Here is a 27,376-nt window from a genome sequence, read left to right on the forward strand (position 1 = left end):
CAGCGAATTTTAGTTCTCTAAATCGTCAGCGAAATCATCGTTTGCCGGTAACTTCAAATAGGGAACAGAAAAAAATGGTAAATTTTTCGGTTCGCTAACCTCAAAATTGTATCAGTGCATTATGGAAACTCTACTAACCACACAGTATTCAAAGTTATGTTTGTAAACAACAGTAACGTAAACATTGATGAAAACATTTAATAACCTCAAATTATGTGGTCTAATTTTACAACGATTGGAAGCTTATTTCCACAGTATGATGAAAATAGTTGTTCATCACACGGAGCAAAAGTGTTTTTTGGTACTTAATCGTATTTCCAAGCTTAGCTGCGCCTCACTTGTAAAACCAGATTGCGTACCAAAAAGAGCCACTTTCGATGTATATAATATAATGTATGGCAATGTAAGCAAATCACACCTCTCTATTTTAAACGTATTCAGACAAACACAAAAGATGATTTCAAAAGTATTCGTAGAAGAATCAATAAATCGTTGACTATTCTCAATTATGAAATTCAAACACGTAACGTACTTGGGGCTGTGTAGTTTTAAACTGCTTCCATCGTAAAGCAAGTTGGTAAGGTTCTGTTTCCAACAAAATTGAGACCCGTATAATTCTTGTTACTGGGATTTAAATAAAAGATTAATCATTAAACATTTCCAGTCCCCTTAAAGCTGATTTAAGGTCGATTCACACACATCAGTCACGGAACGTCACAGTCCAGTCACTTCAGGCACGTCACAGTCCACAAAAATATTCTTTAATGGATTTTCTATTGAGCTATCTACACTCATCCGTTGCAGTCCCGTCAGTCGCTCTACCGGCATCCGTCAGTTAATTTCAGATTTCTTTCCACCGATACTTTTGGATTGTTCGGACGACTGACGGACCGGTTTAAGGTTAGAAAATAGTGTTATTGTTGTTTAAATGGTTGTGTTTATATTTTGAGTACTGTTTGTAACAATCAACAAGATGGACAATGAAAACTTGATAGAATATAGGTTTATAATTTACAACTTTTGACTGTAAATTACTGTGAATTTTAGAGACGAAAGACTGACTGAAACCATAGTCTATGCTGAAACCAACTGACAGACTATTGACTGAGAGAGAAATTACGGATGCAACTGAGACTGAACTGTTACTGGACTGTAACGGAACTGTGACTGAACTGATGTGTGTGAATCGACCTTTATACACTTTGCAGATGTGAACATAGCTTTTTATTTGGATTAAAAAACTTACTTTAACTCTTCCTAAAAATAGATGTCCTACTCTTTAAAATCAGTAATAACAATACAATTGTTTAATAAACACCACAGAAAAGCTTATTAAAAAAGGATCATGTCAAAACATTAACGGTGAGGAAAGTTTACATGAAAGGAAGAAGGGAGAATATTTTATTATTTTTGTCTTTCCCGTCTTTGTCCTCTACCTTTGTATTCTTCGTGATGGTAGTCAATGTCCCCAGGTCTTAGTCCATACGACACACAGGGATGCAGCAAATATATTTACAAAGAGATCTTTTATGGAACTTGTGAACCCCTAATGAATAATGTTTGCACGACTTAATGAAAATGAAAGCTAAGAAATTATGATGATGTTAATATGGTAAAGCAAGAGTATGTATTCTAATTAATGGAAGATAAGAAACTATATTCATTTTGTTTCAAAACACTGAAATAGTTGAAATTCATTTAGCCTAACATTTGTTTCAGTTTGAGTAGGTAATAATTATTGACTATTTTTTCATACAAGTTAACATATTAAGATTCAAAAACATACTTTGAGACGAAAGTGTTGTAAGTTGAGTAGCTATGAATTTCTTGCTGGGAAATATTTAGGAGGCCTGTATAAATAAAATTACTCATTTACATGTAGTATTTTCTACAATACAATATGTCAACAGCCATTTGTTCAATTAGTACTTAAATCGTTACTTCGTTGCTGGCATTATTTGTAGATGTAAATTCATAAACATTAAAGTCAACCTTGCCTCAAAGACTAATAATATGTGGTGCAAATTTTTGCTTGAAAAACTATATATTTTCAGGAAAACAGAGTAAATCAAGATTTGTTTTTAATTTGGTAATGAAACAATACACACTAACTGTGCTGCATATAAGGCCAATTTCGTTACTATTGTAAAATTGCTGTTTGCATGATTCTTGGCAAAGCGTTGCTCCCAAACCTCTAAAACGCTGCCAAGAACTCATTTAATTAACCATGTAGTTTCCTCTGGCATTTATTTTGTGTTAACAACTCTTTAACGATTTAAAACCGTTTGTTGAACTTGCTATAAACCTTCGTTGTTGTTTTTGAAGACACTTTCATTTTATTCATTGGACCTTTGAAGTCTGGGTAGCCGAGTGGGAAAGCGACAGCTTTAAGTGTGGCTGGTTTTAGACCCAGATGGTATTTTGTCAGTACCAATTATGCTATCTGAAAAGTTCTATTTTTGATAATAGAAGAATATATACAATATTTGTGCATTTATATACAAAGATATCAACAGTAAAAGTACACAAAACAATATCAAATGCATTTGTTATAGAATTGAGTATATGACGGAAATTTTATTTTTATGAATAAGTGGTTATTTTCATGAATAAGTGTTTAACCTAACTAAAGGTGAGTCGGTGGCTCAGTTGGTAGCGTCGCAGATTTCGGGCCCAAGGCAGCAGTGTCGTGGGTTCGGATCCTGGTCACTGCCACAATCTTTTATCAGTACAGTTCACCTTTGTACTGTACCGGCTCACCCCTTGCTTTGCTGGATACGTTCCACGCACAGATCTGTAGTCTATGTGGACGGGCAAATAGAAGGTTAAAAAAGGCCACCAACCTCTTAAAAAAGGACGTTTATTTTTAAAGATAAGTACAAAAACGGTTACACCTCACCGTAATACGCTTCACAGGAACCTTGTGGGTTATTTTTGTCCCCTCGTCGCCTGGCCAGAACTGTCCATCAAAACTATCAAAACATTCTGCTAATTTTCACAACGCAGTACATGTTTTGTAAGCTGTGTAAGTTTGCTTTCTGCGTATCAACATCACATGTTGGTTTTTCAGTCTTGTAAATCTAAACTGCTGACCTTACACATCCATACGATGAGTATTATGACATTAACTAGGAATGTTATCCAAACACGGTAGCTTAAAGGAAAACGCAAAGTTCCTGGACTAGGTCATAACAGATGAATGAGCTTGTCACAGTTGAGGTTTCATTAAACACGTTACAGTAATTAAAATTCCTTGTTCAAACAAGAAAATAGTTTTAGAACATCACGTGACACGTATTTATTTAGTATAGCTTTGATTTTATACAGTTAAACATTTTTTATACACTTATTGGAAAATATGATGTAAAAGTTTAAGTACTAACCATAGAAAAAACGTTCCAAAATAACGATTTCTTAAAGTAGACTATCAGACCTATTAGTTGGTTATTTACAGATTGGAAATAGGATGTGACAAAAACGGAAACACTCCCGTGACTAATTGGGTTTGCTTTCTGGTTTGCCGCGAAGGAAATTTTTACTCAATTTTGTGTGCTTTCATAGTGTAAGTGGCTGTGATGCGTGTTTAGAAACGCTGCCACATGACCTACTTTGAAAAGATACAATCAAATTCGCATTCAAATTTGTCCCGTATCCGGTTATAGCTATCGGAAGGGAAATAGCTTTTACTCATTAATTATTTTTGTTTACATGTTATGAATTTAAGTAGCCTATTCATTAATTCACTACACACATATTTAACAGTTAACATACAAATATGTTTTAAGTACGTTTGTTTGAAATGAAATTGGAGGCCGGGATTGATTTAGATCAATAATAAACTAATCCTAAAATTATCAGTTATAGTTTTCAGTAGAGGATGTTGTATATAGGAAGTTTTATATATACATTTTCCTGTAACATATAGAAACAATATAAAAAGAATACGACGATTTTAACTACATAACTATAAAATAAGTGTAAAACCTTGGTTTTAATTCGGTTTTAAGTAAATAATTTGACGATTGGAAATAATTTAACTAGTTAGACAACTATCACTATTAACTAATTAGCAATAAATTCAATGTGATACTGAATAATCTATGGAACTAAGAAACTGAGAAACGTCACTAGCCATCACTACATTAACACTTAAGATGTACCTTTGTATTTTCTAAAATCTTGGAACGCTTGATGGGCCCCGCCATATCAAAGATGCCAAGTCACCACTTAACAATTAATGTATTTAAGTTAATGTTGTAAGTTTCTATGAAGTTTGACAACTCTTTTCAGAATGTTATAACAAAAACAGACCAAGTTTAGTGAACCACAGTCACTCATAAACCATCGCAGTTAACCGTATCTTTTATTGGTCGTATCTTTTATGTTACATTGAAGCAAACAACAGAACATACGTTTGATAAAGTTTTGTATTCTTTAGCCCTAGTACAATTTCGATAGTAAGGTTCATAATAATAATTATGTTTAATTTCGTAATTAATCAGATAGGACGATTGTTCGATTTGTTTTAAGCATTATTTTTTACATTAATTTAGGATCTAAAAAATGAACTAAATTAATTAATTGATTAATGAATTCAGCGTTCATTTACTAATATAAAGCTGAAAATACAAACATTAAATTCAAAATACGATGTATTCATTGGTCGTTATTTTTATGTTACAATTAGATAAATTGAAAAAAAGCGTACGGACTTGTAGCCAAACTTATGAAATTAAGTTATTATTTATTTCTTGTTTAGTACGGTACAACAATTTAGTAAATGAATGATGAAAATACATGTATAAATTGTAGGGTGCGTAAATTTGGTAAAATAAATAAGGTTTATAGCTATGCTAGTAACTGGAATATTTAGATAGTTAGCTAACTTCTTGTGGACAAACTGACTGCAATTTATACACCATGGAATTCACTAAAGGTTGAAACAATCTTACAATGTTGTAAGCTTAGTTATATTTGTATCACCACGGTTTTCTTGCCAATCACTGAAATCACGGATTCTAACGGAGCTAAAAACAAATCTCTTTCTTGTTAATTTAGACATATATCCTGGATAGCGTCACACACACATTTGTAAACCATACAATTACCTATTAAGAAAGCATAGTACTTCATAAAATAAAATGCTTGATATTGATATTAGATAAGATGGATGATTTACATAAATTCTTCAATTACAGTCAAACCTATTTACCTACAGCTCCAAATACAAACTTCACAGAAAAAAAGTGAAAAGTGAAACCTTTACTAACTTAAAAAAATAACACTCTTACTAAAAATCAAACGAGTTTTCTCAATGTGCGAGTAATCAGTATATAAAACACAAACTAAACATTTTAATCAACTGGTTTATACTAATTTATATTTCTATATTGATTGTATTCATAGGAATAACATTGCAATTTTTGGAAGCCAGCGAGCGAAATAAAGTGTCCCCGCCACAGCGCCACAGCAAAAATGCAGACATAGAGAATTGCCTGACCTGTTTGCTAATTTGGATTTCTTTTCCAACATAACTATTGTGTTATATCGGCAGTGGCTTGGTTTGTCAAAAGTGTATTCAGAGTAAGGTTATATTGACATCACTGGTATTGCTTGCTCTTAGAGGTAGGAAAATATTAATTCATGAAATGTCGCCAAATATTGGAGATTTCTACCGTGTCCGAGTAGAAATGTGTCTTAAATTGATTTTTTGGTGTTATAATTTATTGGGGTGGATTAGAGGCCTTATATTGGTTTGCAGTAACATTTGGGCCTACTGTTTCCGCTTACTTACTTTTACCGGTTTTAACCGATTTGCGTAGGACAACAAATCTTTAGTACTATGTACACTTTATAAAATGTTCAGTTTCAAATGCTGTATTTTGCTTTGTTCAATTTTATAAGGGTTTTAAAATATTTCAATCTATTGGTGAAAACTAATGAAGTAATGCAGGTATGGTTAAGATAAGTAAATAAGGTTATATAGGAATGTAAATAAAAGAATTTGCAAGGACAATGTTTGATAAATCAATTAATTTGATCAAAGAAAAACTCGGTTGAGTACCAAACACTCCTAACAGTTTTAACAGTTAAAAACCTATGTGACTTGTAAATAATTAATTGAATAATGCATATATGTGCATCTTTTATATTGTTCAGTGTTTATCAGTATAGTTCCAACTGACAATCATTTTGTTGTAATTAGTTGCACTGACGAGCAATTAGTTGTGTAGGCCTAAAGCCATTGTAAAGCCATTGTTAAATTTTGCTTTAACGTAGTTTCTGAAAATACATAAACATATTTTAATTAATGGATCTTTACAATAGTGAGGAGCTTAATGATTGAAAATTCATACAATAAACAAAACAGTATTTTCATAAAATAAATATTCACGTTTTTTGTATCGAAAGAAAAGTGAAATCCATCCTTTTTCTTAGCTAATTGTGATTGAGCTTAACCAACTAATAGACTAGTTAATTTAACTTATTTTCACAAAAAGTTTCATCTCATATGTTTTTTCTTTCAAGTAAATTTAGTTGTAAATTTATTGGCAGCTAATTTTTAAATATTCCAGTAATCATTAGAATTAATAATAATATAAATTAATATAAATTAATTTCTTTATTAAAACATCCAACTACCTATTTAAATACGTAATGAATGCAGAACCAATTGAAGGATATTTATGATTGTCTTAAAACATAAACTAAGTCAATCTATAAAAAAGCCCCCTGCTACCTAACTATCTTTGACTTCATATGGATATTGTTTTGTTAAAATAATTTATGTAGAACATTTTTAGTTAGTTAAAAGGGTTATGGAAGTTATGGAATAAATAACACCACAGGTTCAGAACCTAACGTTAACGAGTTTACTCCTTTAACGAGAGCTTAAATCAAATGCATATAGTAATAAGCTTCACAGGAACCTTGCGGGTTATTTTTGTATCTTTGTCGCTTGGCCAGAACTGCCCATCAAAACAATCAAAACATTCTGTTAATGCTTTACACTGCATATTAGTGTAGTTTTGTAACATGAGTTACGTTTGCATCCTGTAAATTAACAATAAGCGCACATTTTCGTCTATTTAATATGACATTTTTACCAAGATAAATTTGGTAAATCGAAGTTAATCAAAGAGGCACAACAAAAGATGTATTTGCTACAATTGTATTTTGTTCCAATTACATCTGTTGTCTGATGACGAATTTACACAGTAACAAATAAATTGGTTAAATAGGAGGATGAAATCTTGTAAATTTAACGTTTTATGCAGGAAATAATAAAAACTAGAGGTCGTCCAGTGGTCAAAACTCGACCAAAAATATTTAAAAAAATATATTTTTTTAGACTTCTTTATTTTCATCCCACACTGTGAATAAAACATGTGATTGGAGTTTCTTCCATTTGTTTAGATTTTCTGTTCATATTTCGTCACCAGCATGGCAACTCATTAGATCCATGTTATTTTTTCAAAATTTTAAATTGATTTTTTGTGCTTATTTTTGAGCCTATTTTAATTTATAAAGGGATTCTGCACATCTACAGGTGCATATCTTTCCAACAGTATGCGTAGATTTTCACTGCGATGCACACGAGCTGAGAAAAAAGGTTTTAAAGAAACATGCTTGCTTATTAATATATAGATAGATATGTGGACCACCTATATTACTGCGGTCACAAACTTTATCAACACTAACTTACGGCATAAAAATAATTTTGTTGTCACTAAATAGACCAAGACGTCAACATTAAAGGACACTGAAGTAATACGGAACTAGTATTACGTATACTACTGTAATAAGCGATCATAAAGTAACGCGGTTTTGTGACATATAGTTTAAACATTCGAAAAAGAAAACACTTCACGGTGATTAGATTGTTGTGTGAATTAACGACATATTTATTGACAAAATCCCATCTGATGTGTTTCAAAATACACTAGAACTCATACCCTATGCTTTAAAAGTATTGAGTTAATGAAAGGCATGTGCTAGATGAAGCAGTTGGGACCGTTCTCTTGCGTGAGTGGAAATTTATTACCTCAATTAAATAGAGTTAATTAAAATCACCTGTAACTAAAAATACAGCAACTTAAAGAGAACGGTTAAAATGTACTTTGAGTCAATATTTACTACATAGTATTTACCATTTAATCTGTTGCTTCAAATCTAATTGACATTGGTTAAAACGTAGTATAGAAACTATTACAGTTCGCACACCCTTGTTACATGGATTGAGAATAGGATGAGGAAAACGAAAACCATAACCTTCTGAAACACTTCTAGACTGTACGCATTTATCATCTGATTTAGCGGAAAAGCCATTTCGTCCTACGATAGCTGTTTACTTTTAAGTTACGATAAACTTCGTGCAACCGTTTAACGTAGTAAAATTGTTTTGATTATTAGGATCTGAATTAGTGGATATTAATCACGTTTTTAAATATATTTTCGTGATTTAAGTAGTACACGTTGTTTTATCTCATTCTATGCTGCTTGTCACAGCTTTCAAAAGATCTTGTATACAACCCAAAAGTGGATTTATATTTTGTACCTATAGGTTTATATCACTAACAGTGCAGTTAATATGAATGCTCCAAGAAACAATATCCTCTTTATCAAGATTGCTTCTGTAACAATGATACCGATGTATTTGGTACCTTGCTAGTATACTTGATGATACCTTATCAAGACTGACAACTCTCAATTTAACATTTAAAGCTCTCTTTGCACTAAACATTTCGTCAACTTGTAATGCTCTACTAGAGTGATATACTCAAAAACAGACCAAGTTTAAAGAACCACAGTCCCCCATAAACCATCGCGTAGTTAACCGTTTATCGGTCGTATCTTTTATTTTACAACCAAACAAACAAGAACATACGGTGTTTTAATAGAATTACGAGTCAATTTTTATACTTGAAAACTCTTGCTTTATTATCTAGTACCAAATTAAATTTCTCGATAAATACATGTATTTACATACCATTTCGATTATGTATCCCTTTAGCTATTAATTTACTTATTTTAGTGTAAAAGGCTGAATTAGTAATGGCTGAAAGTATATCTGGACCAAAATAAACGTATGTTTAATAAGCCCTTCGACTGTTTTAAGACTTCTCGTGATCAAAGTAACCTCATATTTTATACACCGTAGACTTTTCATCACTCAAGGCTAGGACTCATAAACAATCTTATAAACTCAGTTATTTATTTCATCGCGTAACATATTCTCTTGCCAGTGAGAGACATCAAGGTTTTGGTGGGAGCCAAAGAATAAATTTATAGCTTGAAATGCAGACACTGCATTTCCTCGAGTCAAGGGTACTTATTTTATTACACAGATTATACATCTCCTAACATCTAGATATTTGGTTTCAGATCTTTCTAGAACTCTCAGAGAAACATTTATCAAAATTCCTGATAATGTCCAATAACTTAAGCAGTGTTTGTTTAGTAACACTTTTCACAGAAAAAAATAGTCCTTATATCCTTATTATACCTTATATCTTTACACCCTTTCCTTGTATACTTATGTCCTTGTTAAACGCGATTAACGTATTGACATTGTAGATGATGTAAAACCAAAGTTTGTGATTTACTAATTTTATTGAAAAGTTTTGTAAAATTTTGTTATTTTTATATGACGTTACAAAATCTCAAATCATATTAATTCAAGTAGACCATAAATGTCATCAAAATGTTGTTACATAAAGAAAATATTAAAAAAATGTACTATTATTGCTAAAAAAAAGTAAATTTATAAAGCAGTTTTTCTTTAATTTTTAATTGAACTGTAAACAATTATCTGGTCCCAGTTCCTCCTTGCATTAACAGGAGTTTTACCTGTCCATTGCTGTGTTAAACCGGGTTGCCAAGGTCCATTCCACAAGGAGTAGATACATACTAACTAACTACTGTAATTCCTGGGAAAAATATGTAACATATTCTTTCTTCTAATACATCCTTGAGGGACCCTTTTGTCGAGAATTTATTCTCTACTAGCCTGCAAGTGGTTTAACATGGTGGCCGAGAACTTACCCGGTTATTTCAGAAGAATTGTTTTGAGTTAAGATGGTTAAGTCTGGTACAGACGTGAATTGTCTTTTTCCTCTTCCTGATGACTTTCAAGAGGAGATCCTCCGTATTTTTACCATGCATAGATTATGACTTAAAAAAAGGAAATATAGAAACTACTGCTGAATTTGAGGAATTTTTAGGAGTGTGTGGCCAGACAGACCAATATTAAACATGCACTTGGCTGCAGTTGATGCACTCTTGCCAAACTAACAGGGTGCCAATATGCATCAAACAATGAGATTGCGGCTTACTTAGTTGTTGTGATTAAAATCTTCCACATACATTGTGAGTTTGTGATTGTAATTTGTACCTAAAAAATACAAACGAGGGGCCCGTGTGCGAATTGCGCATTTGATGTGGGCTCAAAACATGTTTCCAAGGGAAAACTAATCCAATGCATTAACTCTTTGCCTTTCTAATATGATGTTTGAGGCAGTTTTTAGGTAAGTAAAACTACTATTTTACAGTACATAGATCACATTTGTTTTTTTAGATCCGCATCAAGAGTGTTTTACCTACTTCTAACAGGTTACAGTAATAAAGATTTGCATAATCCATTTTCATAAACTGTTTAATCTTTTGTTAACAATCAGTTCAACTAAAGGATCAGATGCTCACGTTTAAACGTTGTAAAGAATGTTGTTCAGCATCACTGAATCTTTGAAACTAACTGTAGATTCACCACTCATCATACACTCATCTCCATTCATACTTGGCTTAAAATACCTACTTTGTATGATCGCCATTTCATCGAAAAGTATAAATTATAAAGTATCAGATATAAGTCAAACTCTAAGGGTGAGAAGCCCTAACAGAAGCCCTTTTAGTTACCATTCGACACTTTTTTAGATCATAAGCTTTAAAATTACACAACAATCGTAAAAAAATCGGCTGTGTGTAGGGTGACTCGAAAGAATGTAACAGAAAATCCCCTGCCGTATTAAGTATATAAATTTATTGTCAAAAGCTTACATTTATCACGCTTTTGATGTAAATGAAACTAGCTAGCTCTATTGTACAGTAAATCTATCTATCTATACTATTATAAAATACCCCCGCCGCAGCAAACCTGCAGACTAAGCGAATTTCCATTTGACTGATTGGATTTACACTGAAATGTCTACTTAAAAATATAACATTTATTCCCTATTTAAATAGAATTAGTTTAACAAGTACTTAGGTTTGCTGCATCAGGGAGGGTAAAACTGTTCTTTTTTTGTAAAGTGTTAATAGTTAGTAAGAAATAAAAATATTTTTCAAATTTGATCAAAATATGTTCATAAACAAGCAAACTACAACAGTTTACTTATTCTCCATAAGAATAACATTGGAATTTTAAATTTACAATTTTTTGGAATTTTCTCCGTAACCATTAGGCGCATAATAACGCTTCAATATACTAAATTATTTGTTTTTTTAAGCTCTACAAAATGGTTTGAAAAGAAATTGCTAAATTTTATGTTTTTTGGGTAAAAAATAGGAAAAACCTATTTTTACCCCATAAAACCCCCCGTAAACCTCCGTTCCCATGGTCCGATCATGCTGGATTGCGAACTCGTTCGAATAAACGTAGGTTTACACGTTTGTACCAAATTTCATCAAAATCGGATCATTTTTGCTCGAGTTATCGTGCTAACGGACACATATATATATATATATAAATATATAAATATATAAATATATATATATATATATATGAATTTGAACGGATGGTGTTTTTGGCCTCTAGGGACCTCAAAACGAAAAAAAAATCGGTCCCGCGTCCAGGTCTTACCATGAGTACTACGGTAATAGCTTATTCCCTATATGGGAAATTCGCTAAAAGAGGTGGTGTCTGTGTGTATGGGAAAAGTAAACGCGAAAACTACTGGTCGGATCGGGCTGAAATTCGGCATGATGATAGCTCATATTCCCGATTAACATATAGGCATATTTTTATCCCAAAAATCCTTCCGGGCTCCGCCCCAGTGGCTCTGGAGCAAAGGTTCCCATGTTAACCTTATGAGAAATGGAATTAATGAATCTTAACAGCTGTTTCAATTAAACAAGTTGGTTCTGTTCTATGATTTTCAATAGCATTAAAGTTACAAGGATTACCAACAGGGTGCAGCACTAGCATTATTTCTTTTACATTTATGACAACAGCTAATTTGCAACCAAAAGGTGAGTGAGCGTAGCGAACGAACTTCAACCTGGAGGCGAGTGAGCGTAGCGAACGAGCTAACCTGAAGGCAAGTGAGCGTAGCGAACGAGCTAACCTGAAGGAAAGTGAGCGCAGCGAACGAGCTCCAACCTAAAGGTGAGTGAGCGTAGCGAACGAACTTCAAAAAGAACCGAAATTTCTTAAACCATGTCCTCACTCATAACTGCTATAAGCATTTGATACTTATATGCCAACCCCGTACGAAGGACGGGTACTCTGCTAGTTCTAAATAAATGCAAAGTGGGATTTGCTTCGTTTTAATTATTCTGGGTAATAAGGATGGAAAGTAAAGGAACGGTAAACTTATGCCGAAGAAAGTTATCTAAAATACCGACAGAGAAAGTTTCTCTGTTTAAGAATTCCTCTGGAAGTGATGTTTTGTTGTTGCAACGCGGTATATGTCAAAAGAAGTATTGTAGGTCAAGTCTAATAAAAAGACGTCCATCTCGTTCTACATATTTAATACAAGAGAGTGAGCTAAGCTAATTTACAAATCATAGAGTCATCGTCTCAACAAGGAGTAAACATACATCAGCATAGAGTTATTAAATCAAAGTCTCTCTGTGATGAGTACTATATGACAGTATATTTGTCTTGGCTCTCTGTAGCAAGTTGCTACATTAAAATTAATTTGGCTATATACAAAGTAACGCTTGTTTCCGACTGATTTAATGTGAACAGCAATTTTCATTACTCTTTAAGTAATGCTGAAGGACTAATACTGTAAAAAAATATTATTTCTCTCAACTAATATTCTTAAATAACAAAACTAATGAAGTTCCTACGATATTGCTAAGTCTGCATGTCTGCTAAAATGGGAATATATTTTCACACACAATTATTAGTACCGTAGTCATAATACAATTGTCAATGAGATAAATGCAATTTTCTATACTCCGTATGTTGTGGACTTGGATGAATAATAATCTTTGTCACAAACCCAGCGAAACAGGTAATAACAAAGAGTTATGATAACGTAAAATATTGTCTACGTTTTTCACTGGACATGGGTTCACTGTTTTTAACAAAAAGTTGCTATAGATATCTGCAAAAGTGACTAAAAGTATAGAACAACTGCACGTTTAAGGTTTTAAAATATTATTTGTGGTAGTAAATTGAGAAATAAATCGTTTATAAAATCATATTACATCAGATAAAGTTAACGGTTTAGACTTGCATAGTAATCGGAAAAGAATTATAGGATATCTTTGTTTAAAATCTCCTTTACTCTTGAAAAATCCTTAAAAAACACAATTATTTGTTCATTTTGTATTAGAAATCTTGTAATCTTTGAGCCTTGACTTGATGAATTTAAAAGTAAGTCAACTAAAGTAGGTAACTTGTCTTAAATTTGGCGTTAATATCAAAGTGTAGATTTTCCTTGATAATGGTTATAAGTTAATTAAGAATCGGTTATTTACAAATTCAATGAGGTTTCTGTTGCGATGGTACTATATCAGATGGAGGGGGGAGGGGTTATATAGGTGAGGTATTCAGGTGTAAATTGGTAATCGTGCCAATTTCCCTTGAGATTGTCTTAACTTGGAATGTACAATATCTGTTTCTAGATGTAGCCTTGGCAATTGTAATTAGTATGTGTTGTGATGTAAGTGATAACAAACAAGATACAATTAGGAAAGTCAAATAACACAAATTAAATTTTACAATGCAACAGTCTGCAAATTTTAAAACATGCATTGATACATTATATCGATTATTACACATAATTCTCTTAATTTGGCTTCATATTATATTTTATCACTTTATACAATGAATTCTCATTTATTGTCGGTTAAGCCTGTTTGGAGCTTACATAAAGGTAGTGATAGATTAAAGGTACATCGGTGTTACATACTTTTAAATAAACAACACATTAAAAGAAAGTTTGAATGGAGTATTTCTTGATCTTGTTCTTAAAGTACACGTGTTCCTTTAACAGTCTTTTCGTTAGGTTTTCTCAAAATAACGTCACTGAATGCAGCGTTATGACGACTGCCATTATGTACTTAACAACAGTATCAATTTTCTACAAATGAGTAAAAATAAAGTGAATAAATTTGTTTCTCCCCAATGCAAGTTTTTATTTAATGTATTCTTCAGTAAAAAGTGAAACAGAAAAAGTCTTACAAAGAAAGCATTTCAAAAGGTTTTTATATTCAAACCAAAAAAGAAAATCTTGACGTAGTGTTGTAAACCTTTTTTGTAAAAATTCGTAAAAAATAAGTGCTGAATGCATAATAATTGCACCAAACGTAGGTCTACTTATACTTTTTTTAATATTTTTCCCCTAAGAAATAGTAAAACGCGTAAGATATTCTAAAGTTATTTAGAAAAGTGATTCGGGCCTGAAAACCTGACCTTTGAAAGTTAATGTAGTTTCATAAATGTATCTTTACGTTCACATAAGTCATAGAAATTCATTTAATACATCGAACACACTTATGACCTTTGTAAAAATGAAGAAAAAAACACCAAAGCAATCAAAACTTGTTGGTTTTAAACAAAGGATACAAAAAAATTAATATTAAATGTCACAATAAAAGTAAACAAATAAAATGCTCATAAATATTAATTCAACATCGTATATCATCTTTCGTCAAATGATCATAGTGTCCTGAAATATGCAAACAGATAGCTTTTTTACAAGAAATCTGTCAATACATGATGCAGTTGTCTTAACCTGTAAGACCTTCTTGCACTAATTTGATAGTTTGACACGCAGATTAAAATGGGCGTAAACCTCCGAGTCATATAACCTCTTTAGAACATTGGCAAACTTGAAATAATGAAATATAACAACATATATATATATTATATATATATATATTATATATATATATATATATATATATATATATATATATTGTACATTGAGTGTATATTTTGTTTGCTGGAATACTGTTCTTTAATTTATTTAATCAGATGGGCCACAAAAACATTGTTTTGTTTACTTTCTACTTTTGTCATTTACGTTTGACAAATAAAGATTCTGTATCATATATTTTGTTCAATTTAAATATAAAACGTTACAGCATGCAACAAAGTTACTGCATTAATAAGGTATTAAAATACAATTTTGCAGCTGGAATTGTAATATGATCCGTCCACTAATCAGAAACTAACTAAACAGTAGTGATTAATCAACATGAAGTACAATTTATCACATACACTATGGTGATACTGTAATGCAAGTATTGGATAGTTAAAAATTGAAACGACCATTTTCAGTGATTAATAAGGCAAATGATTGATGAAAAGATCTCACGTAACATACGCGTTAGTGTCAGCGGAAAAATATAATGGACAATCAGTCAAGCCTATTGTTGTAAAATTATGTGTGAGATATTCATTGAAAAGTGATCGATTTATAAATTAGCCTGTGACCTACTTTTTTGTATTTTAATTTCTTTTAATGCATTTCGCACATAATTTAAATAATGTTATCGTCCATAAAATTTTAATGAAGGGACCTTTCTAATATAAAGTTCACTTTATCTCCAAATACGTATTTTTTTTTTTTTGCTGTATAGAGGGACCCATAAGATAAGTTGGACTTGAATGATAAAACTACGCTCATTGACCTCATTGCCAAAAGCGTTATGTGGTTAGCTGGATATAATCCGTAGGAACTGGGATAGAAGTCTAATAATCAAAACTCCAATAATTCATAATTTGTTTTTCTGTCCCACCTTCACATCCTAGGAAGACATTTCTAGCCCAGAACTGTTGTACACATTAGTTCTGGCTAGTGTTATTATCTGGCTAGGGTTGTGGCATTATCACATGGATAAAATCCATTGGGGATTGGCGGGATTTGAACCCGGGACCTCGGGCACCGAAGCCCCACGCTCTACCACTAGACCAGCTCGCTCTCCCCAATACATCATAGTAACATTTTTATAGCTATAAAAGTTCAGAAACTTACTTATTAAAAACTAAATTGAAAAACGACTGTACAGTTGCAGTTTATAAAACCAAAACTATAATACTTCCAATCATGTTGCTTTCATTACACGAAACTACATGTTCGGTGGGTGCAGTTGTCAATAAAATAGTTTGTTCTAAGCTATACACATTATCGAACGTGAGAATAGAATGTAATATCTAAGTTCCTACGATAGCTGCAATTCTTTGGTTAGCTAAATAACTTGACGAGAATGCACTGAAACATGATTCTGTGATGAAAATGGTATTCGGTAATTAAATATTTGTATTAAAAATTCCAATTATCTAAATCTTTTTGTTTTTGTCTAAATTTACTCCATACTTTATAGTTTTTAAATAAAACAAAATCCAAAATGGCAACTCTCATTTTACTGCTTTTGATTACTTAGTTTAATTTTTACACATTGACAAGTTTTAATTGTTTCAGAAAACAAGAGTGAAAGAGGAGACTATAGCTTTCTCTACAACTACTTGACAGGCTCCGGAGCTCATAACTTCAGAGATGCCGTCACAGTAGGCTTCTTAGGGGCGTATGGCGATATACAGGTAGGTTTACATTTATTCATTCAACTTATTTACAGTACAGACATAATTTTAACAGTACCTATGTATTCAGGAATGTTACATTTTAATCATACATAGTGCACTAAAGCAATTAATTAAACTAAAACGTGGCTGAAGCAAAAATCAATATACATTAGCAAAATAATGATGTCTGAAAAATGCATTTCAACGTCTGATCTTTTAAATAGCTAAGCTTGATGAAACAATTAAATAAATCCAAGAATCACTGAAGAAAAGCAATGAAGACCAAAAGCACGATGGTGCAGTATGATTTAACATAGATGTACAGGATATTTTTTTATAAAACGAAACTCAAATAACATGTTGTTTAAGGTAAAAACAAGCCCATAAGTTGGCAGCCCTGCTTCCTTTACTCCAATCAGCTTATATACGTTGTTTATTAACTGCACAGTTTAGTGATGTTATGAATTTATTGCAAATAAATCCCGACGGTGTGTTTAGACAAGGTCTAAGGAAAATACAAGTACAGGAAATCATTGGTTTTATGGCAAGTGAGTGTATTTGAGTCAATAGAGGTGACTTAGAATTGTTAATTGTTTTTATTTCAACACCAGTGGAATTTTATATATAAGAACATTGAACGCTTTTAAAAAAAGAACTCAAACTCTCGCCATTTCAAATATTGGGGTTAAGCCGGATCTCTAACACACCTCTCACGTACCGAAATACAAAATACTAACCAATAGGCTAAAGCGACCTAACTTTCACGAAAGCCTAATTAAATTACTATGTAACTGACATGAACACAAGTTGTTGAAATAAAATCCAAAAGTTCCTAAGGCAATGTAGAAAAGGACAATCTAATGAACGTGTTTAAAAAATAATTTTAATTCCAGTAAATGTGTCACTATGTTAACTTATTTTAACACTAGAAAACGTATTTTATATATCGGTTATCTACCTCAAAATCATTTTAAAACATGCAAAAATACTAAATTATTTTAAAATCCTAATAAGTTCAGCATGCATGGTAATTAATTACTAGTTATGCCTTAATTACTCCTTAATAATATTACTCCTCTTTTATAAAATTATGTGTTAGTATATAGCTGTGATTGTACCGTAATGGTCGTTATTAAAAGTAAATACAACATTTAAGTTACAGTATTTGAAACCTTTGGTTTAGTAAATCTATTAATCTATCTAAACTTGTATTTTAGTTAACCTTAATTTTTCGACTCTATCAAATGATGTTAATATTTAGCTTTGTTACACGTGGTACGTACAATGTTGTATAAGCGAAACCCATAACAATGTTAGATAGTTTTGGTGCCAAGTTGATGTACACAGACAGTAAAGTTACTTTGCACCACACGCCCAAACTTGCAGGCGCCGGTGTGGCTGAATTAATCAAAGGACAAATTAACCGATAAATGAAGGGGAGTAACCAAAAGGTGATGCTGCTAAAATATTATCAAAGTTTGCTACTGGCCATAAGAAATCATTAATTTAAATTACTTTTTCCTGCCTGTATATCTGAGAACATAACTATGTTAATTGAGATGCAACTTATGTTTAAATTTCGATTTTTAAATGTGTTAAATAATAACTCCATTGTAAATAATATTAAATTATAAAATTCAATTTATTAATGATTATAGCCAATCAACCCCATTTCACCTAACGCCTGGTTCAGGACTGATTAACATCAACATTAATCACATCAATCCCTGTAACTCAGTAAACCACTAATAACCCTGGAATTAGGCTGACATACATTTGGATACTCTTAAAGCTCAAAATTGCTTGTCGTTCTATCGGAATCATTTCATTTCGTTGTTTATTGTTTTTATTCTAGTATTTGTTTTCCCACGTTGCTAATAATGTAAATAAATTATCCAGTATATTAGTAATCATTTATACACATTTTTTATCTTGCTATGTACACAGTTTTTTATTGTATATTATTATGACACCTATTTGATTTCATTTCACCCCCCTAGTATTTGTAAGGTCATAATTTAGTCTTGTATGTACTAACTTGGTATGTGCCTCTCGGCATTTAGCCTGGGAACGTCTTTCGCACTACCTCAGGCTAGTTCTGGAGGTTGCGAAAATATCAATTTTATAAAATCCATCATGATTGGCTGGATTTGAACCCAGGACCTCAGGGACCAAAGTCCCACGCTCTAACAATAGACGAGCTCGCTCCCACACAAGTAATTCTCCTTACGATCATTCCAAGCTATTGCTTTCCTCAACAACAGCTATTTACTCATATGTTACATTCATTATCATAAAATCCTAATACTATGACAAGTACAGCATATGAATAATACAAGTAGCCTAGCCAAATGTTTTCTTTTAGTACTGGCTATGATAGATCCGCGAAACTGTTTTACATTAATAACAATACAGTACCTCAAACTCACATTTTGAACAATTGTCTGTTAACAATAGCCAGAATGATTCATTGTCATCTAAACCACAATGACTTTTCTGTAGATACTGTGTTGAAAAGATGGTTGAAAAGCGCGTGTACTCCATAGATTAGCTGAGAATCAAGAATTGTTTTGGCATCAGAATTCAGACATTATATTATTTCTAAATTTATTTGACGACTGAAATTGTCTAGGCTTAAGTAGCGTCTGGTTAAGCATTGTCAGAGATAAATAATGGTTATTGCAGTTACATGACACAGTTTCTATCGTACATCCATCTATCATATTCTGCAAGAGTAATGGTAGGTGATTGGCCTCCTTTGTTAACATGCAATATTTTAAGGTTTCCAAAATTCTATTCTGACCCTTATATTTACAATATATGTTTAGCTATCAATATGTGTTTAATTATTGTTTCCTCTTATTATTTTAGTCTCCTTTGTGTCCATGCTGGTGGAACTTTATATGACAAAAATTTATAAACACTATAAACGGAAAACAGCATTAATCTGTTTGAATTTTTGGGACGAATCTTGTTACTTTTGCATAAGAGGCAACTAGAAGTTGACGGGAGGGGTGAATTATTTGTGGGTATCACCTTATCAGTGTTTCCCCTAATTTTTGCTTTTACTTATACTGTGTGTGTTAAGTTTTTCTATGTGTTTATAAGACGAAGTAAAACGTAATAACTTATGCTTGGTTCAATTGCCGAAACTCTATAGTAAAAGTGTTATACTCGTACATTGTCAGAAATAAATAATATGGTTACTGTAGTTACATGACACGTTTTACACCATTCATCCATCATATTCTGCAAGAGAAATGGCAGGCGGTTGGGTTCCTTTGTTAACAAGTACCTGTAATTTTTCTTTTTTTATTAATTTCCAATCCGTTTATTGAAGATATTTATATTAAGAAATTATTACTTTTACAAATATCTTTGTCTGTCTACGATAGTAGAATTCTAAAACACAGATGTATTGACGTTTTAAATGAAAATCTCCTATATGTTTTTGTGAATTTGTCAGGGATGAAACCAAAGTATTATCACACCTATTTCCAGAACGCCTACCACACAACCTTGATAACCTTGACAACCTTGAATTGCTGGAGGTTTGTAATTACTTTACGCCCTAGTGATGAAATATACTACTATTTGTTAATTTTGACGATCTATAGGCAAACGCGTCGTCAAAACTGTGAAAATATAATTTGAAAACCATTCGCAATGTTTTGAGATGTGATTAGAAAGGCTAATTAAATTTTTTTTCAATATATTTCTTGGTGAAATTTTTAATTAAAATTATTTATTGCGTAGGCCTACTTATTCCAAAAGAAACATGTGTTTCATCCATTTACATTTGTGTTAGTTAAACAATTTATATAACAAACATTGAGCAACTTAACTGTATTTATAAGATAAACACGATTTCAAGACGAATTCACACTGTAAGAACACTGACAATAATATTACTCCCATTGTCCAAACCTAGGGTTTTAACCTACTTTGATTCATGATTCAAATACTGTAAATCAGTGCATTCATCTTAAATCTTGGCATACTTGATGAATACTGTGTATTGCACTTGTCAATTGTATTACATAAAAAAACATTCCGTACTAAAATTTGTTTGTCCGATTCTCATAACTTTTCTTTACAATTAAACTTTATCTCAAGTTATGACGTTAGGTGTTAAATTAGTTCAACAACTGTATGTATCCCAAAGAATGATGCTATGCTGAATATTTCCTATGCCCGGTTTAACCGGTTTCAGTTTCCTTATACAATTGAGTCCTTAAGAACAATTCTCAAAATAATAAGTAAGAAATATCATGCAATGCAATTTTCAATGGAAACATATTGAAGATTAACCAATAAACAAATGTGTGTTTATTATTTTCCAAGAATGACAAATAAAATATGTTACTTTTTTACCGTATGTTACTAAACAAATAATTCACCCAAGAAGTCAAACGGATTCACAAATAGTATAGAGGTTCATTTCTTGTTGTGAAAATAATGGAATATTGCCAGTGAGTATTGGAAACCCAAGATGAAATATGTACGCAAATATGTATCCATTAGCACAGAAAACGTACTATAGGTCCAGACTGTTTCTGTAGTATACCAGAAATGATGACACGCATTCCCGCATAGTTCAACCAAAGCTGAATTTATACATATAAAAATTTGAATGAATGGTGTTTTTGGCCTCTGGGGACATAAAAATGAAAAAGTAAATCGGTCCCGGGCCTAGGTCTTACCATGCCACCTACGGTAATAGCTACTTCCCTATAGGGAATTTCGCTAAAACGATATGATATATTTTATATTAAAAATATGGTATTGTATTCCAACACAATGAACATGATTTATTTCTCCGGTTGTTGGTCGTGAATCATACATCCTTCAGTTGACTGTCTCGATAGACTATGGAAACTGATAAATGTGTGTCAATACACAAACTTATGTGTTAGGAATGATCTAGATGCTTTGGATATCTTTGCCACTTCGGTTTGATACAATATGCTTTAGATGAAATAATATTTAATTACTTAAATAAACTGTATCCAGGGCATTCAATATATTACTTATGTTTTCGTTGAGGCACTTTTTAAGTTTATTTATAATTTGGTATAATTTATAATAGCCCTGTGTTTTGTTGTTAAAAGAATTGGAATTTCTCAGGCGATATAATATCGTAGTTAACGAATGTAGTAAAATTAGGAGACAGGGAATTAACTTTTCCTACAGTTACCTATAAAACGGACTTTCTTGTCCTGATTGCAAGTTAAGTTGCTAATTGCTGCATTTAAGTTACTTACTTTTGCCGCACTCTTTTAGCGAATTTTCCCTATAGGGAAGTAGCTATTAACGTAGGTGGGATGGTAAGACCTAGGCCTGGGACCGATTTACTTTTTCATTTTGATATCCCCAGAGGACAAAAACACCATTTATTCATTTTTGTATACAGGGTGTCCCACGTAAGGTGTCTCAAATTTACTACAGGAAAACGACGTAACGTATAAGTATGAAATAAAATTATTTCCCGCTAAGTCGACCCCAAGGAATAACGTAAAAATATTTTTAAAGCTTTTCCAATACAGGGTGTGCCTAAAACAGAGGGTAATTAGTTCGAATCTCGGAATTTTCAAACGTAAAAATATCTCATATTATACATCATTTGAAAGGTATTTATTAGACAAACATTTTAATGCAAACATAAATTAATTATCTTTTTCCGTTTCAAAATGGAGGCAGTTGTTTTGGAAAAAATCAATATGTTTTTAATACTCTGTGTTTCTTATACCAATGCCCTCAGCCCTATTCTAGTTGAATTTTCTTGCTCGTTGTGAAATTAGCTTTACTGTGATATGCTAAAAGTAACGGGGTTTTTTTAATAATAAAAATTCGAAAAAAATAGATTTTCAAAAATTTTAAAATGCCCATTGTTCATAATTTTTAAACAGCAACATATGTCAAGTGGTACATCATTATACAGGTTTTGTAATTTTTAACAACTTTGTAATTTACACTTACTTTTTATCTCTTTTTTTTGTGCAAATAAAAAAACGAATTTTCCTAAAGAAATTGGCATACTGTCAAACTTCAAAAGAATTTTTATTTTTATTAGTACAAAGTTGGATCGTCGTGGTAAAATATTGATTAAAACATGAAGCAAAATGCACTCGAATAACAGTAAGATACCATTGTAATCGAAACTGTTTCAAATCAGTAAACGAATTTGATCAAGGAAAATTTCACAGCTAGTATTCTTGAATCTAGTTAATTCGGTTATACCCTACGGATAAAAATAACTACTTTAGCCTAGAAACTTCATATAGGTTAGAAACATCAGTTTATCTTACAACATAACGAAAAGGAATTTTACACTGCATGTTACGTATATTAACCGTTTCTAACAATTGGACAATGCTTCATACAATGAACAGTTATTAGTAAAACACACAAACCGATATCAGTATGACGCAATGGAAAAACATACAATCGGACATATCATCAATAGGCACATTTCATTGTGTTATACGTTTTTTAGAATGACCAGAGGTGACCTTGAATTTTCCAATATGCGCTTAATCGTCTTAATGTGCACCCTTTGATTTCAATAGTTTTCTATCCAACTACTGGAATTAAAACTGACGAAAAGTTTTCGTAGGCTACTTATATATTGACTTTAAAAAAGTAAAAAAACTGCTGATTTTATTCAACAATTATCTCACATAGGATATTTCAGGAAGTTATAATAACCACCAAAATGTTACACAACATTATCCGTTTATGTATTTTCAAATACAAGAGTAAACAGCTAAATAAATACATGAACAGTTATTTATATGCAGTAGACGTAGCAATGGTATCTAGGCTACTTTGATAACATTCTTGGTAACTTCTAGGACTTAGAGCGCTCTCGTAATATTGAATCGGTCAGTTCCAAGATATTAGCTTCCCACGGTTAGGAGTAAAACTCAATATTAACTTGCTTGTTGACATCTGGCTCACATTGCTCTCCGAGTAGTATACTTTAGATCAGGTATACTATCCGGAAAGTAATTTCGTATGTGACCTCAACTATATTTCTATATTACCATCATCTAATACTTCTGCACTCCAAATCACTATACCGCTTTAGTCCGATTTCTCTATACCTTCTGTTAAAAAAATTGCACCCCTCAAATCCGTTATATTCCTATTAATCAATTCGTATTTGACTATTACCTCCACTATATTATGTGTCAATGGTGTTTTTATGATCCACCTGGTGTGTATTTGTGCCAATTGTATCCTTCAATTTAGGTTTGCGCTAGACAGATGTCAGGCTTACGGACTTCAAAAATTTGTCAATCATATGTTCATAACCGAATTCGTATAGTTTTTCTTAAAAATACAGATATTTCATAATGTGAGGTTCAAAAATATACACTTACAAACAAAAATACTAAGTTAAATTTATATATATATTTGTCGAATTTTTGATAACCCTCAAGTTTAGACCACAATACGGGTTAAATGAATTGTGTTGTGTTCTACTATGTTTTATATACAGATGCAGTTTTAATCATGTGAATTCGTATGACCAAAGTCTGAATATATTTTCAGTTTGAGATGTAATTAATATCTTGAAAATATTTGATGGTTTTTATATTAATTATATCTATCAAAATATATCTTACTTTATCACATATGGTAAAAAAAGAAGGTTAGGTGGTAATACAGTAAAGGTTTTTATATCATGAAAGCTTTACAGATCATGGAAATTAAAATTATTGAGTTATAGAATTAGAACACACAAAAGGCTTTGACAGGAGATCAAACTAATGCCAGCTGTGTATCTTTAAACATAACGTGTCTTTTTAATACGGTACATTGTACCGTATTAAAAAGTCACGTTATGTTTAAAGATACACGGCTGTTTAATAAAAATGTTCTCGTACAACCCGTCAAAAATATAGGTGTTAATGAACTTCCGGAACAAAACAAGTTTATGACAGAACAAAGTTTCCAAGTTAATAAACTTTGGATCAGTGAGAAAGTTTCCATATCATGGGTTTGACAAGAATTTTAACTGTTGAGAGTCTAAGAAGAATTTAACTTAAAGTATTACACGCACAATTATTTCTCTCTTCAAGCCTTCTTTTAGTTGAACGGTTGAACTAATTTAGATTTTACCTCCTTTTTGGATGTTCCCAAAGAATAGATTATAATTTATAAGAAGTATCAAAGTTTATTATTCGTATATAACGTATTTAAGGGTACACTGTAAAGAGTGTACTAATACTGAAGGTGTTGTTCTTTTAGTTGTTCATACAGTCGCTCAAATAAATTTTATGCACTCTTTGGCGTTATTCCATTTAATTATACATATAAATTTTCTCAAAAGTAAAAGAAATTGGGTTTAAAAGAAAACAGATAGGAAACAAATATTTTCTTTTCTCTTTTAGTAGAAGCAAATGCTTCTTCTTTAAACCTTTTCATTTTGAGCATAGACTATCCTAATTTATGTTAGTACTGTCCAATGAGCTAAGGACCCCCTCAAAACATAAGAAAAGAAAATCAGTATTTATTTTTACACTTGCATTAAAATTGACGTAAAAGAGAAAACAAAAGACATCGTGACCAAGACCTTTGTAAATTTGATGATAAACCTTCCATGGATAGTCATTTTTATTTCCATTTACAAATATATTATAACAGCTACTAAATTGCTTGGTATTATTCCATTGATATGAAATCTAAAGGGTTGACATTTATTTTGTATATATTGAAACGTGTTTACATGGAATTCTATTGAAAGAGGAGCATACCCTGCATACTGCATAAGGATGTTCATGTAAAATATTTGCTAGTGAAATTTTGCCTATGTTAAATTGAAAATTAATCATTGATGAGCAAGAGTAAAATGTATATTTTTCACAATATTTTAGATGTTTATAAGCTTAATGTTTTTTATATATATATATATATATAAAGTAAAAGATGAGCTAAAATGTAAGTGTTAGGTAATCTTCAAGAGTAAGAGAGCTGATTTTATATTAAAGTCTTGCGGCTCTGAAATGAAAATGAAACCTTTGAACTAAAAATTTCACAAACTACCTTCCCTTTAGTCGAGATATTGCGAGGATGGTAAAAAGGGCCATTTATCTTCCTGGAATAACCTAACTTAAATAGGAAATAAATTGCAATACAAATTAATACATGAATTAGGTATTGGATAAATTAGAATTGAGAAACATAATATTTTGGATAGCTTATGTTTTGGAGTGGTGTAAAAGGCTTATTATTGGATTCTGTCGTATAAGGGTATCCTAGTAAAATATTGTAAACCTAGAATGTGAGTAAATATTTGAAAACAAAATTCTATTTTTAGGATATTCTCAATCCTTTTAGGTAGCAAAATACCCCATGCAGTTAAACGATAAAATCCTAAGCATCGCTAAGAAACATTTAATGAAAAATACGTGAATACTAGTATAGACAATCCCTTCACTTAAACCCGTGTTTCAAGATAGTTTCGTAAAAGAAAGGGTCACACTTCGATTTATTGACAAGTTCCTGTAGCTCAGAAATGTGAAACTAATAAAGAAGTATAAATAAGGTTGGGGTATTGTATCCTCAGTGTAGCTACAGGAAAATTTTGTACTTAAATACACTGAACTTGTTTGAAAATGGAACTCATATCAATTTAATTCCTTTTATTTATCAGTATTTTAAACTCGCCATTTAATAACAAGGTATTTTTTTAACATATCATGATTCTTACAAATATAATTTTATTTTTACAGATTCATTGTATATCTATGTTGTAAAATAAAAGAGTGTTTATAATACAACTAATCATATTATTTACCCAAACATTTTAAATAAATACCAAAACTTATCAGGCAGAAACTGATGTTTAAGTATTTGAAAAAATGTTGTTTTCGAGTATTATCCATAAGTTGAATATTATTATCACAAGTATCAATGAAACTTAAAACGTAAGAAACTACAGTTTTATTTTGTATTAAAATAAAAGTATTTTACTTATTTATGTCAATGATATTACATAGACGAGTCGAAGATAAAATTTCTGTCATCTTCACTTTACTATTCATTGGGTGGAAGACATAATTTCAATACACTTATTTACCGATAAATAGCTTTATTCGTGTACAAAGTAGTAGTGAGTTAAATCAAATAATATGATACGTTTTTATTCATTTATTTAATAAGTCGTAAATCTGAATTATGGGATGCAATCTATAGGATTGGTTATTATTTTATAAAGAATACTCTGCGCAGTTACAAAACATTTGTTTTGAATCAACCTTTATATTTTGAATTGATAGAGATTAAGCAATATGTTTCTAAACGTCTATTATTTATAGATTTTAATATTTAAGCCATCGCATCGGCTAAGGATATTTAAACTTTAATCATTTCAGAGCTGCCTTATTCAAAGCAAGGGTAGATGTTTAAGACACCTATCTCACATCAAGGGATGGAAACGTGACTAATATTACCAACATTGTCGGTAATTGGGTTCATAAATTGTTTGCAAGTGCAAACAAGGAACAGTCATGGAGATATACTACTTCAGTCAAAAGTTCCCGGGATAAATTTCTGTAGACATTTAGCACGATCTCCTAACAGTAGTTGGCACGACGGAGGACATATCAG

General features: G+C 31.5%; 1 protein-coding gene across 2 annotated transcripts in view; it reads left to right on the forward strand.

The window, feature by feature from the left end:
• LOC129002398 (guanylate cyclase 32E-like) overlaps nucleotides 1–27,376 on the forward strand; it is a 124,369-nt gene that overhangs the window by 20,633 nt on the left and 76,360 nt on the right. For both annotated transcript variants that reach the window (XM_054430174.1, XM_054430175.1), the window contains exon 2: nucleotides 16,659–16,777. In XM_054430174.1, the coding sequence (XP_054286149.1) occupies nucleotides 16,659–16,777 (119 nt within the window). The remainder of the gene's footprint in view (nucleotides 1–16,658; nucleotides 16,778–27,376) is intronic.

This window comes from Macrosteles quadrilineatus, unplaced genomic scaffold, assembly GCF_028750875.1.
Source record: "Macrosteles quadrilineatus isolate MER2022 unplaced genomic scaffold, UCM_ALF_1.0 Scaffold_9__3_contigs__length_116548681, whole genome shotgun sequence".
Classification (NCBI taxonomy): domain Eukaryota; kingdom Metazoa; phylum Arthropoda; class Insecta; order Hemiptera; family Cicadellidae; genus Macrosteles; species Macrosteles quadrilineatus.